The sequence below is a fragment of the Trichechus manatus genome, unplaced genomic scaffold (assembly GCF_000243295.1).
Source record: "Trichechus manatus latirostris isolate Lorelei unplaced genomic scaffold, TriManLat1.0 scaffold00088, whole genome shotgun sequence".
In the NCBI taxonomy this organism is placed as follows: domain Eukaryota; kingdom Metazoa; phylum Chordata; class Mammalia; order Sirenia; family Trichechidae; genus Trichechus; species Trichechus manatus.
The window spans coordinates 8,474,434-8,489,912 of NW_004444024.1; the positions used below are offsets into that span (position 1 = coordinate 8,474,434).

Here is a 15,479-nt window from a genome sequence, read left to right on the forward strand (position 1 = left end):
AGTGGGTAATGCCAGCTGGGTCCATAGGATGACAAAGGGACAGTATTAGGAACTGTGAGGAAGGCAGTGCCTTACATACCTCAACTCCAGGATGTTGGTGACGTTCCCAGAGGGGAAGATCCTTCGAATGTAGTTGAAATCACCGACATAGAGGCTACCATCAGAGCCACATGTGAGGGCCACAGGGGCCAGAAGTTTGTTGCCATCAGCAAGGCCGTTGCAGCTGGGGCAGGAGATGCTTCTCCGGCGTCCATTGCCCATGATGCTCCCAATGACAGGTGGCTGCTGGGACACAAACTGGTTCTCCCCATTCCCTTTGTGCAGGATGCCTGGGAGAAAGAAGAATAAATTCATCTACGGAGCAGGAAATGGGTCTCATCTCCTGCAGTTGAGCAGAGTCACCTTGATTTTGCAAGGCATATGAGATTTCTGCCTACCATTTCCAGACTCATCTCTCAAGGCTGTGCCCACCTTCATATGAAACCCAGAGTGTCCTGAACAGGTCATCCTGTTTTACTGATTTAATTACCACAATAACTCTGTAAAAGAGGTGCTATTATTATGCCTATTTTAATAGACAGGGATCAGGTTAGGTCACGCAATGGAGAGTGGGAGAGCTTCAGAGTCTAGGCCCTTAACCATTAAGCAACATTGCCCCTCAAATAGGTTGTACATATCATGTACTTAGTCCATGTCTCTATTAGAGCATGAATTCTTTATTACACTTATTTGCTTTTCTTTTTAGGCCGATATCACTTCAACTGTGTGGAGATCATGCCTTTTCCCTTTCTGTATCCTCAGTGCCCAGCACAGAACATGACTGAGACAGAGTAGATACCAATACACAGTTATTGAAATAAGTGAAATTCAGTCTCTTCTCACCAAGGGACAGCCAAGAGATCTGTATTTTTGTTTTTTTAAACCTAGTTTTGCTAAAATGGCCTCATCTTGGATCTTGCCTGGGTTTCTTCAACTGCTTTAACTGCCCTTGGGCCTCCACTAACAAAATGAAGGGGTTGACTGCAATAGTTTGTAAGCTTCATCCCATATCTATATGTCTCTTTTCAGGCCCTGATCATCTTTTTCTCTCCTGAATTATTACCACAGCTTCCTAATTGGACTCCCTGCCTCCCACCTTACCCCTTCCAGTCCCTTCTCCATACTGAAGCCTGAGTGAGCTTTTGGTTTTTATATGCTACAAGACTCTTCTCCCAGGCTGTCACCTTTAGCTTTGTAGAAGCTGTCCTTCATTGAATAGATATCTTTCATTTTTATGTTGTCTTATCATTCATTTTTTTCCCCTTTAAAGTTTGTGTTTTTTAGGTTTTAGGAAATCCCTCCCTGGACCATAAAGATCTCCTGTATTTTCTTCTATTAACTTTAGTGTTATCTTTCACATTTAGATCTTTAATCACACTTTATTTATTTTACGTACAATGGAAAGTGGGGACTTAATTTTTTTTCTCCACACACTGAGCCAAACTTCCCAATACCAATTTCTAAAAAACCTAACCATTCTCTGTCATATACCAGGTTCCTATATACACATGGTGCATAGCAGAAATGTGTAGTTACCCACTGATACCCATCCTATCCATCACTTCCTTCTTCTGTAGTTATAGAACCTGATGTTCAGCTGGGCACATGACTACCTGGAACAGACTACATTCCCCAACTACATACGGGGATGTGATTAAGTTCTGGCCCATGACATGTAAATGGAAGTAGTGTGGGCAACTGCTGTGTCTTTATAATGAAAGGAGCTTTTTTTTCCTCCTTTTCCTCTTTCTTGCTGGCTAGAAAGTGCATGTGAAGGCTAGAACTGAAGCAGTCACCTTGCACCATGAACTTGGGGATGGAGACCCCCCACGTGGAGCAATGAGGAGGAACCTGGGTCTCTGACCCTGCAGAGTGTTAAACCAGCCCTGCATCATCAACCTCCAGACTTATAGGTGATTGAGAAACAAACTTATTTTGTTTACGACTCTGTTATTTTGGCTTTTCTGACCCTCATGGCCAAACCTAGTCCTAATTAATATTCAGAAGTCAGTTTCTGAACTCCTTGTATTGTCCCATGTCTATCTGTTCCTGTGCCAGCACCATGCAGGGTTAGATATTACGGTTTTTCTAAGATATCATAGTATCTGGTGAGTCCCTCTTTGCTCTTATTTTCAAGACTGTCTTAGAGATTTATAAATCTTTCTTCTAGCATAAATTTTAGAATTATTTTGTTAATTTCTCCCAAACATGCTGCAGCTTTGATAGGAATTTCATTGTACTTATAGATTAAGTGGGCAATGTTTGACATTGTTACCATGTTTAGCTGTCCCATCCTGGGACATGGTCAGAGGGAGCCACCTAAAATGAAAATCTGATGTGTCACTTGCATGTTTTAAACCTTTCAATGACCAGTGTTTGCCTCTAGATGAAGCTGAAAGTCTTAACGCTCTTACCCTGTGTGCCAGCTGCCCAAGCCTCTGGCTTCAGCTTTTGCTGTCCCCTTTATTTCACCCTTTGCTCAAGCCATGATGAACTCTCTCTCCAATTACTCTTCTCTTTCAGGCTTCAGCACTTTGGCACATGCTTTAATCTTGGCCTAGAGTGCTCTTCCTACTTGATACACTGGGCTAATCCTCTGGGCTCTTGGAGATTCAGTTTGGGAGTTCTCGCCAACGGCTGCCTTGCCTGAGCCAACATGCTGAGTGAGGTGCTCCTCTTCTGCGCCCTCACAGATCCCATGCTTCCTTCTGCGAATGCACTGTCCATGCCACAGCACTGGAATTGCCTAGTAGGTTTGTCTCTGATCACAGTGCGACCTCTGGAGGCCTTTCACTTCTGTATCTCTGGTGCCTTTCACAGTGACAGGCATAGAGCTGGCACCCAAGAACGTTTGTTGACTGACCCTTCTGACTGACGGACTGATCACATACAGGCCTATGTAATTTGAAGTGTGTGTTTCTTTTTGGCTGTGCACAAGTCACACCCCCAGGCTGTTCAAGGAATTCTATTAATCCACTCACCACTTTGGATGTTGAGGGCATGATGTTTGTCCAGGCTCCATCCTCCAAGCTTGGAAGCATCAATTTCATAGCCCTGCAGCACTGCAGTTCTTTTTTCCCACAGGATCAGATCTGGGCAGGATTCATACTCATAACCCACAGAAACTGTAGGTAACAAAAGCAGCAAAACACAGAGGTTAGCAGTCTCCTCTTTGGCCTTTAGTCTTGCAAGCAAGGCCCCCCTGCTTGTCTTTTGTGGCAGAGGAAAAAGGGGATTGTCTTTTTAAGTGGGAAACAGACTTATGTGAAACACTAATACACAGAGGCCAAGCCTTAATATCTTTTTTTTTTTTTGGACTGTATTTATTAAAAATGTTAAAATAATGTACTAAATACTTAGAAAGGGCCCAGGTGAATTTATTCTAGGGAAATAATCTTTAGTATGGAAAATATTTGATGAACAAACGAAGTATTTACTGCAGCATTATTTATAATAGTGGAAACTTGGAAGTAATCTAAAGGTTCAAAAGAGGTGAGAAGTTAAGCAAACCAAAGTATATCCACTCCAAGAATGGACATTATAGTTATGAAGACCATATGGTGACATGCAAAAGGTATATGGAATAATGCTATGTTGAAAAGACTGGTTATATATAATATTATATCTGTGTTTTTTAAAAAAACTATGTATAAAAATAGAAAATAAAATGTTAACAGGTGGTTATATTTGATCTAGGCACATGTATTACTTTTTTGTCCATTTTTCAAATTTTTATTGTTTAATATTTAAATATTTTATAAAGAAAAAATCTAAAATAATTTATAACGAATACATAGAAAAGGAGCTCAGTTTAGGGTAGTTTTAAAGCCAGAAATTACTTTGAAGTCTCAAAGTCTGAAAATCTCCTGGTTTCACTTTATTTCATAAATCAAGACCTCCTTAAAAAGCTAAATATGGCAGCGGCCTGAGACTGGGATTTATACAGACCTGTAATTGACTTATGGAAAGAACAAGCAGAGATAGGAATGCTATCCCTTCAAAGTATCTTTCTGTGCAGGTACTATGGTCCAGTGAGCAATATCCTACCATATGCTCAAGACAAGAATTAACAACTGAGCAGCCTATTAAAGTTACTTTTAAGTGCCATAAAAGATTGCTGACCACCTATGGAAGTCGGGGAATGTGAGGAAGATGTCCTTGTGACCATAAGACCCATTAGCAGCCACCATGTCTCCCCCAGTTATCTGTGATCTTGGAAAAGTTAGCTTCAGCCCTTGAAGTCTCACTGTGGAGACACTTCCCTCTTTAACTCATTACTGGACATCAGTGTGCTCATTTCATCTGAAGAGGTTATAAGGCTTCTTCTTTTTTTGAGGTGATGGAGTGGTTTGATCTACAGAAGGGATCATGGACAGTAAGAAGATGGCAACTTTGCTCCCAAAATGCCATCGCTGGGTACTGTGGGGATACAAACCCATAGAGAAGATCTGGCATAAATCCAGCTCTGCTCCTTCCTAGCTGGGTATCCTTGGGAAGTCACCTCATCTCTCTGGGCCTCAGATCCTCATGAAGAGTGTGGGGAAACAACTCTTGACTCTCAGGGTGGTTGTGAGGATTAACTGAGATAATGTACTGGGGAGCAAGTCACCTAGAGCACGTGTTCAGTGGACATTCTTTTCTTTTTCACAAAACGTCCCCCTCACCCCCTGCCACATTTCCTCAGTCTGTCTCTTGCTGAATCTAGAAAGGGAACAAAATTGTAGTAGAGTTCCAGATGGGAAGGGATTTTCTGACATGTTACTCTTAGCCACTCGTCTGTCAGTTTGTTGTATTGTGGTGGCTTGCATGTTGCTACGAGGATGGAAGCTATGCCACTGGGTGATCCATGGTGGACAGGTTTCAGCAGAGCTTCCAGACTAAAACAGACTGGGAGGAAGGAACTAGCAATCTACTTCTAAAAAAAATTGGCCAGTGAAAACCTTATGAATAGCAGCAGAACATTGTCTGATATAGTGCCAGAAGATGAGCCCCTCAGGTTGGAAGGCACCCAAAATATGAGTGGGGAAAAGCTGCCTCCTCAAAGTAGAGTCGACCTTAATGATATGGATGGAGTAAAGCTTTTGGGACTTTCATTTGCTGTGGTGGTACAATTTAAAATGAGAAGAAACAGCTGCAAATATCCATTAGTAATTGGAACATGGAATGTATGAAGTATGAATCTAGAAAAATTGGAAGTCATCAAAAATGCACTGGAACATAAATATCGATATCCTAGGCATTAATGAACTGAAATGGACTGGTATTGGACATTCTGAATCAGGCAAGCATATGGTCCACTATGCAGGGAATGACAGATTGAAGACGAATGGTGTCCCATTCATTGTCAAAAAGGACATTTCAAGATCTATCCCGAAGTACAATGATGTCAGTTATAGGATAATATCCACACACCTACAAGGAAGAACACTTTATACAACTATTATTCAAATTTATGCACCAACCACTATGCCAAAGATGAAAAAATTGAAGATTTTTACCAACTTCTGCTGTCTGATCAAGATGCATTGATAATTACTGCTGATTGGATGATGCTGGGATCATATGATAGAATTTTGCAAGACCAAGAACTTATTCATTGCAAATACCTTTTTTCAACAAAATAAATGGTGACTAAACACATGGACCTTGCCTGATGGGATACACAGGAATCAAATCGACTACATCTGTGGAAAGAGATGATGGAGAAGCTCAGTATCATCTGTTAGACAAGGCCAGGGTCCAACTGTGGAATAGACCATCAATCACTCATATGTAAGTTCAACTTGAACCTGAAGAAAATTAAAACAAGTCACCAAGAGCCAAAGTACGACCTTGAGTATATCCCACTCGAATTAAGAGACCATCTCAAGAACAGATTTGATACACTGAATAGTAATGACCGAAGAACAGATGAGTTGTGGAATGACATCAAGGACATCACACATGATGAAAGCAAAAAGTCATTAAAAAGATAGGAAAAAATGAAAGACCAAAATAGATGACACAAGAGACTCTGAAACTGCTCTTGAACGTAGAGTAGCTAAAGCAAATGGAAGGAATGATGAAGTAAAAGAGCTGAATGGAAGATTTCAAAGAGCTGCTGGAGAAGACAAATTATAGTATTAATGAAATGTGCAAAGACCTGGAGTTAGAAAACCAAAAGGGAAGAACACGCTCGGCATTTCCCAAGCTGAAAGAACTGAAGAAAAAATTCAAGCCTCGAGTTACAATATTGAAGGATTCTAGGGGCAAAATATTAAATGACCCAGGAAGCATCAAAAAAAAGATGGAAGGAATATACAGAGTCACTGTACCAAACAGAGTTGGTCAATGTTCAACCATTTCAGGAGGTAGCATATGATCAAGAACTAACAGTATCGAAGAAAGAAGTCCAAGCTGTACTGAAGGCATTGGTGAAAAACAAGGCTGCAGGAACTGATGAAATACCAATTGAGATGTTTCAACAGATGGCTGCAATATTGGAAGCGCTGACTTATCTATGTGAAGAAATTTGGAAGATAGCTACCTGGACAACCAACTGGAAGAGATTCATATTTTTGCCCATTCCAAAGAAAGGTGATCCCATAGAATACGGAAATTATCGAACAATATCTGTACTATCACAACAAGTAAAATTTTGCTGAAGATAATTCAAAAACAGTTGTAGCAGTACATCAACAGGGATTTGCCAGAAATTCAAGCCAGATTCAGAAGAGGACATGGAATGAAGGATATCATTGCTGATGTCAGATGAATCTTGGCTGAAAGCAGAGAATACCAGAAAGATGTTTACCTGTGTTTTATTGACTGTGCAAAGGCATTTGACTGTGTGGATCATAAGAAAGTATGGATAACATTGCAAAGAATGGGAATTCTAGAACACTTAATTGTGCTCATGCAGAACCTGTACACAGACCAAGAGGCAGTCGTTTGAACAGAACAAGGGGAGACCGCGTGGTTTAAAATCAGGAAAGGTGTGCATCAGGGTTGTATCATTTTACCATATTTACTCAATCTGTAGGCTGAGCAAATAATCCAAGAAGCTGGACTATATGAAGAAGAACAGGGCTCAGGATTGGAGGAAGACTCATCAACAACCTGCAATATGCAGATGACACAACCTTGCTTGCAGAAAGTCAAGATGACTTGAAGATCAGAGACTATAGCCTTCAGTAGGGATTACATCGCAACACAGAGAAAACAAAAACCCTCACAACTGGACCAATAAGCAACATCATGATAAACTGAGAAAAGACTGAAGTTGCCAAGGATTTCATTTTACTTGGCCATAATTAACACCCATGGAAGCAGCAGTCAAGAAATCAAATGATGTATTGCATTGGGCAAATCTGCTGCAAAAGACCTCTTTAAAATGTTAAAGAGCAATGATGTCACTTTGAGGACTAAGGTAGGCCTGACCCAAGCCATGGTATTTTCAACTGCTTCATATGCATGTGAACGCTGGACAATGAATAAAGAAGACCGAAGAATTGATGCCTTTGAATTACGGTGTTGGCGAAGAATGTTGAATATACCATGGACTGCCAGAAGAAGGAACAGATCTGTCTTGGAAGAAGTACAGCCAGAAGGCTCCTTAGAAGCGAGGATGGCGAGACTTAGTCTCATGTACTCTGGACATGTTATCAGAAGGGAACAGTCTCTGGAGAAGGACATCACACTTGTTAAAGTAGAGGGTCAGTGAAAAAGAGGAACACTCTCAACAAGATGGATTGACACAGTGGCTGCAACAGTGGGCTCAAACACAGCAATGATTGTGAGAATGGCACAGGACTGGGCAGTGTTTTGTTCTTTTGTACATAGGGTTGCTGTGTATTGGAACCAAGCTGATGGCACCTAACAACAAAACCACAACTTCTCTGGTTTGAAATAAGGTAAAAAGGCCAAGAAGCATTGTTGATGAAAGGAAGAATTTAATTCTTACACCTCAATAAAACTGAAGAAACCCAGGAGCTCTAGCAGTTCTAGGTCCCCATATTTTAACGGGTAAGTTCAGCCACAATGTCTGTGGGGAGCACAGGGCAATGCTGACGTGGTTTTATCTGTGGCATCTAGTCTTTTCTAATCTATCACATACCACCACATTGCTTTTCAGGGACCATTTGGGTTTTTCAATTTTTTTTTTTAAACTGAGGTTAAATTCACATAACCTAATATTCATCATATTAACCATTTTAAACTGTACAATGCACTGCCATTTAGTACATTCACGATGTTGTACAACCATCATTTCTATCTAGTTGCAAAATATTTTCATCACTCCAAAATGAAACTCCATACCCATTAAGCAGTCACTCCCCACTCCCGCCCTCGATCCTCAGCTCCTGGCAAACACTAATCTGCTTTCTATCTCTGTGGATTTGTCTGTTCTGGATTTTTCACACAAGTGGAATCATACTGTATATGTCTTTTTTTGTCTGGCTTCTTTCACTTAGCATGTTTTCAATTTGATCCATGTTGTAGCATGAATCAGTGCTTCATTCCTTTTTACGGCCAAATAATATTCCATTGTATGGATATGCCACATTTTGTTTATCTGTTGAGGAGCCCTGATGGGGTAGTGGTTAAGCGTTCAGCTGCTAATCAAAAGGTCTAGCAGCTGGAATCCACCAGCCACCCCGTGGAAACCCTATGGGGCAGCTCTACTCTGACCTATAGGTTTGCTATTAGCCGGAATTGACTTGATGGCAATAGGTTTTTATTCATCAGCTGATGATCATTGGAGTTGTTTCCACCTTTTGGCTATTTTGAGTAGTGCTGCTATGGACATTCATATGCAAATTTTTGTTTGAAAACCTATTTTTTGGTGACCTTTTTTAATGGTCATTATTTAGCTCTTTGAATAAATTTTTAGGTCATGAATGGTCACTGAGGGGTCTTAAGGGCCAACTAAGCCTTAGTTGTTTTTGATCTGAGAAGAGGAAGGGAAGAGAAGGAAACCAGGGAAAAAGTCCGCCCCCTCTCCACCAACCATCACCAAGTGCTGCTCTCTCTCTGAGGATGGCACTGAGTGCCGAGGCTGGGCCACTTACCGAAGGCTTCTGAGAGCCCAAACACCTTCTGGTTGTAGACATCTGTCTTGTCCCAGATGAAATAATAGGACAGGTCTGGAGCAGCAGCAAACCACTTCCTGAAGAGGCGACCCTCAACCGCCACCATGAGGTGGACCTTCATGAGGTTGAACGGGATGGTAGGGTGGGTGAGGCTGATCCTCAGGACAGATTTGTAGCCAGGGGTACGGCTGCTCAGGTAGCTCAGCCTCATCTTGCAACCAGAGATAGTGATTTCCTCCTGCAAAGCCTAGAGAGCACAGACAGATCCACAGCAAATGAGTCATTAAATCACCAGTGGCCACAGCCCCATGATCTCTGGATGTTCAAGAAGTAAAAGAGGAAGCAGAAGGAGATGAAGAATTGAGAGAGGAACAATTCTTCTTGCTTAAGCAGATGTGCACGTTAGTCTCAGAAAAAAAGTCATTCTTCATAGTACGCAATACTTCCAGCACCAACCCCACCATCAGCACCTATTATGTTTGGAGTCTTGGTAGGGCAGAGGTTAAGCGCTCAGCTGATAACTGAAAGGTTGGTGGTTCGAACCCCACCAACTGCTCTGAGGGAGAAAGACCTGGCTATCTTCTTCCCTAAAGATTACAGCCAAGAAAACCCTACAAGGCACTTTTATGCTGTCATATGGGGTTGCTATGAGTTGGCACCACCAACAACAATGTATGTGTTAGGAATTTTTTAAAATTGTGCTTTAGGTGAAAGTTTACAGAGCAAATTAGTTTCTCATTCAACAATTCATACACAAATTGTTTTGTGACACTCGTTGTAATCCCTGCGATATGTCAACGCTCCCCCCTTCCCCACCAGGTTCTCTGTGTCCATCGTGCATTTTTCCTGTCCCTTCCTACCTTTTCGTCTTTGCTTTTGGGCACATGTTGCCCATTTGGTTTCATATACTTGACTGAACTTAAAAGCATGTTTTTCACGTGTGTTACTTTTGTTTTATAGGCTTGTCTAAACTTTGGCTGAAAGGTGGACTTCGGGAATGGCTTCAGTTCTGAGTTAGCAGGGTGTCTGGGGGCCAGAGTCTCCAGGGTTCCTCCAGTCTCTATCAGACCAAGAAGTCTGGTCTTTTTTTGCAAATTTGAATTTCGTTCTACATTTTTCTCCCACTCTGTCCAGGACCCTCTCTTGTGATCCCTGTCAGAGTGGCTGGTGACAGCAGCTGGGTACCATCTAGTTCTTTTGGGCTCAGGCTGGTGGAGGCTGTGGTTCGTGTGATCCATTAGTCCTTTGGACTAATATTTTCCTTGTGCTTTGGTTTTCTTCATTCTCCTTTGCTCCAGATGGGATGAGACCAATAGATGTATCTTAGATGGATGTTTGCAAGCTTTTAAGACCCCGGAGGCTACTCACCAAAGTAGGATGTAGAACATTTTCTTTATGAACTATGTTATGCCAATTGACCTAGCTGTCCCCGAGACCATGTTCCCCAGGCCCCAGCCCCAGCAACTCATCCCTCAAGGTGTTTGGATGTGTCCAGGGAACTTCTAAGACTTTGCCTTGGTCAAGTTGTGCTGATTTCCCCTATGTTGTGTACTGTCTTTCCCTTCACCAAAGTAACACTTCTTTACCATCTAGTTAAGTGATTTCCCCAACCCTCCCCTCCTTTGTAACTATCATAGATTGTTTCTTTCTGTGTGTAAATTTTTTACTGAGTTTTTGTAACAGTGGTCTCATACTGTATTTGTCCTTTTGTGATTGACATATTTCACTCAGCATAATGGCCTCCAGATTCATCCATGTTGTGAGATGTTTCACAGGTTCATCATTGTTTTTTATTGTTGGGTAGTATTCCATTGTGTGTATGTACCATGATTTGTTTATCCATTCATCTGCTGATTGGCACTTAGGCTGTTTCCATCTTTTTGCTATTGTGAATAATGCCGCAATGGGTGTGCATATGTCTATTTGTGTGATGGCTCTTATTTCTCTAGGATATATTCCTAGGAGTGGGATTGCTGGATCATTTGGTATTTCTATTTCTAGCTTTTTAAGGAAGTGCTATATTGTTTTCCACAGTGGTTGTGCCATTCTACATTCCCGCCAGCAGGGCACAAGGGTTCATATATATGACCTTACTCAATCCTCACAGGAGGAAAAAGAGGAGAAAGAAGAGGGGGAAGTAGAGCGTGAAGAGAAGGAGGAGGAGAAAGGAAAAAAAAGAAGGGAGAAAAGGGAGCGGGGAGAAGGAAGACCTGGCTTCCAGGGCCAACTCCTTTGTGGTACAACCCTGGGTGAGTCACTTCATCTTGCTGAACCTACCTCAGTTTCCTCTTCTGTACAACAGGGATGATAATACTTGTCTTGTTACATTATTGGGAGAGTGTATAAGAAAATGCATGTAAACGATCTGGCATAATGTAGCCTCTCACTTACCAGCTGTGTCATCCTAGAAAGCTCATGTAGTTTTTGAGTTTCAGTTTCCTCACTTGACTACTGTGAGGACTGAATGTTGTTGTTGTTAGATACTGTTGAGTTGATTTTTGACTCACAGTGACCGCATGTGACATGAATAGAACTGCCTCATAGGGTTTCCTAGGCTGTAATCCTTACAGGAGCAGATCACCGGGACTTTCTCCCCTGAAGCCTCTGGGTGGGTTTGAACCACCAAACTTTGAGTTAGTAGCCGAGCGCTTAACTTTTGCGCCACCAGGGCTCTTTGTGAGGACTGAATCAGGTCACATATATAAAGTGTCTGGCACATAACAGATACTAAAAAATGTCCCCAGGTGGTAGTGATGGTGCTGATGGTGGGGTGGTGCTGGCAGTACCGGGTGCTATGAAGAAAGACTTTTTTCTGAGACTAATGTGAACATCTACGTAAGCAAGAATTGTTTCTCTCTCAAAACTTTCCTAAAGATCTGTTTCAAATGGATTTCCTTTCCAGGAAAGTAAACAAAGCTTATGAGATGTTGACAAAACAAATAATTATGCAGAGTCGAGAGCACAGCCTGCCAAGGACCTGGAACGAAAGCCCCCAGCTCATCCATAAAAAGATGTTGAATTGACTGTATGGCGTTTGTGTGCACTCTGGGTCCCCGGCTCCAGTACCATGTGAGATAAACGTAACAGTGGGAAAGGCAGTACTTTATCTACTGGGTGCAATGGGCTCATTTCCAAGATGGAAATTTTAAATTAATGTCAGGATACTCAGGCATGTGGAAAAAGCAGAGAACTTTTATCAGCTTGATGCTCTGGGCTCTGTTTCAAGAAGGGAACGTTAAGTGGATCAGAGGCTAACATAGCCATTAAAAGGACAATGATTATTCTACCCTGTGTTCACAGAGGAACTAGGCCTGTATAAAGAAAGCCTTTTTCCTTCTTCCATTTCATAGATGGGTGTGAACCCCACTCCCACCTGTGTCTCACTCTCCTGAACAGAGCCATTTTAGGGATTGGGTTTAAATCAAAGCAATCTTTCTAAGTTACAGCTTACAAGTTCCAGGCAAAGCAGGGCTTTGTGCCCTGGTGAACCACAGGCAGGGAAGTGCCATCCTGATGCGCTCATAAATATTTACCTTTTTAATGTACCCTTTTAAATTTACGTCTCCCATTACTTGCAAAGGCTAAGCAATGTGAGGACTGGGAAAACCCACGAGCTTGTTTTTATGTGTTTCGTGAATCTGGTAATAAGCAAGCCTTGTGACCCAATTGCACTTGTAGCCACCCAGCCTAGGGAGCACTGTAAAGAGGGTGGAACCTTTAACCTCACTTGTTCCAAAGCCCCTGCTCCTGGAAAAACTGTTTAGCTGGAGCTGAGTAACAAATTGCTTCTCTCCAACAAGCTGCGTCTCTACTGACAACCGTTTCATAAAAAAGGTCAGCCTGGTAGCTGAGACAGGAGACAAGCGCTGAATCTCTGAAAATGAGTGAGGTTTCAACCGATGGGTGCAACGAGAATTTCAAAATGGTTGTATTTCGCTCTCGTGGGCTGTCGTCTGAAGCGACTCAACAGGGAACACACGAGAAATGTGTTTGCTTAGCCAGGCATGAAATATACACACATAAATATATAAGCTCCCTGCTCCACTGACTCTGGCAATCCATTAACATGCACATCACCAGAGTTCTCATTAGGCAGGGAGATGTCTGGGCTTCTCCTTGGGTTTCTGCACTGACATCTCTCCTCTTCCCCAGGCCTTCGTTTCTGCCATTAGAAACAGGGTTGGGAATGGAGGAAGAAACTCACCTAGGCAAAGAATCTATCTTGATTTCCATCAGATTAAAATGCATCTTTTTCAATTGCTTCCCTTTAATGATAATTAAGTAAACCACTGTGAGTATAGATTTGAGCCAAAGCAATCCTTAATTGGCATGAAGGCAGCATGTGTAAAATAATATTACTAATAATAGCTAAAATTTATTGACTACTTACTATGTGCCAGACATTGTACTAAGCACCTCATATATATTTTCTCACTTAATCTTTATTAGAATGCTCACTATTTGGGAGCCTCTGGCTTATTCCTCTCAGTAGGACCTATCATAATAATGTCTCAATTTATTTTAAGTGTATATTATTATTAGTTCGTGGAGCCCTGGTGGCCCAGTGGTTAAGAGCTACGGCTGCTAACCAAAAGGTTGGCAGTTTGAATCCACCAGCCGCTCCTTGGAAACCCTATGGGGCAGTTCTACTCTGTTATTTGGAGCTCTGGTGGCGCAGTGGTTAAGAGCTTGGCTGCTAACCAAAAGGTCAGCAGTTCAAATCCACCAGCTGCTCCCTGGCAACACTACGGGGTGGTTCTACACTGTCCTATAGGGTCGCTATGAGCTGGAATCAGCTTGATGGCAATGAGTTTGGTTTTTTGGTTTTTTTGGTGTTAGCTGCCATCGAGTCGATTCTGACTCATGGCAACCCCATGTGTGCCGACTAGAACTGCTCCATAGAGTTTTCAAGGCTGTGATGTTCAGAAACAGATTGCCAAGCCTGTCTTCCGAGGAGCCTTGGAAGAGTCCAGACTGCCAATCTTTCGTCTAACAGTCACACACTTAACTGTCTGCGCCACCCAGGAACTCTTGGAACCCAACATAATAAATATTTTTAACAGAAGTAATGAGAAAGAGGAGACACTGGTAGCTGGGGAAAGGAAAGTGGAGGGGAATTGGATGGCAGAGTGGAAAGGGAAGACGTTGATTATATGCCAGTGTGTGCCAGGCAGTTTACTGGTGCTCCCGTGTCTTAAGTGTGTAAGAAGGGTGGCCCTCATGTCCTGACACCACGCATGACTGCAGTGGGGTTTGGCAGCTGGATTCTGTGTGGTGGGGTGATGGGGTCTGACCTGGGCCCCACAGAAGTGCTTCTTCTTCTTCATCCGTCTCTGAGATCAATCTCCATCCCCAAATGAAACAAAATACATGGAGAAATGCAATGAAGACAGCTGAGTACCTGAATTTCTGGAACGATGGGGCCTTTCTCTGCACAGGAACTGGCGAAGGACGTCAGCGGGGATGGAGAGACAACAGGGTTGGGGCGGGCGAAGTTGCTCAGGTCACAGCTGGGAATCTCATTCTCCTCATGTCGCATGATGATGGTTTCCATGACAAAGAAGCGATCCCACGGCAGCCACAGGGTATGCTCCTGTGTGATGAAAGGTGCCCGCTCGAACCGCAGGATGATGGAGATGCCGCCATTTGTGACCAAGTCAAAGCTGTTTGGGAGGGGAGGGTTGAGAAGGAGAGGAGAAAAGGGAGCAGAAAACGCAGGAAACAAAGGAGGAGGAGGAGGAAGAGGAAAAAGAGAAACAGAGAAAGGAGAGAAAATTACACCAAAGGGTCTGAGGACTTGTTGAGGGAGACTCTAAAACCTATAAACTTGACTGCAGCTGCACACAGTGACAGAGATTCCAGAAAGCATTTATTGTAAAATGATTCACCTTAGAGAATTTGCTGATGCAAAATTAATAAACACTGCTATGGAGAGCCATTTGTTAGGTCAGCAGAGAAATCTTCTGCTGTGGTGCTCCTAGTACTTACGGCCTCTTAACTGTGTTAGAGCTGAAGCCCAGTGAAAAGTCAGCCAAATAAGGGAGAAGGAGCCCTGATCTGGGTGTAGGAAGCTTAGGCCTAGTTCTGGCTTTGTCTTGAACTACTGCATGATCTTGGGTCAATCACTAAACTTCTAAGACCCTCAATTTTTTCATCTCTAAAACGCAAAGGTTCAAATGAATTCTTCTTAAGTCACTAAGATTCTATGACTCCATAGCAATTTTAACTCTGATTATGATTACTCAACAAAGGCCTTTGGCATTATACAATAGCTAAGCAGTTTAGAGACGGGCACAATTAGAATCACAGTCTCTTAGAAGGCAAAGGGGAACCAGAAGACTCTGGGTCCCACCCTCCAGCTGACAGGAG

The 15,479-nt window shown here is 42.5% G+C and overlaps 1 protein-coding gene across 1 annotated transcript in view; it reads right to left on the reverse strand.

Annotated features, from left to right (window-relative positions):
* Positions 1–15,479, reverse strand: part of TENM4 (teneurin transmembrane protein 4) — a 435,533-nt gene that overhangs the window by 54,508 nt on the left and 365,546 nt on the right. Inside the window, exons 17-20 of the mRNA XM_004382006.3 lie at positions 14,512–14,773; positions 9,090–9,357; positions 3,021–3,164; positions 80–329 (exon numbers count right to left, since the gene is read on the reverse strand). Coding sequence (XP_004382063.1) covers positions 80–329; positions 3,021–3,164; positions 9,090–9,357; positions 14,512–14,773 — 924 coding nt within the window. The remainder of the gene's footprint in view (positions 1–79; positions 330–3,020; positions 3,165–9,089; positions 9,358–14,511; positions 14,774–15,479) is intronic.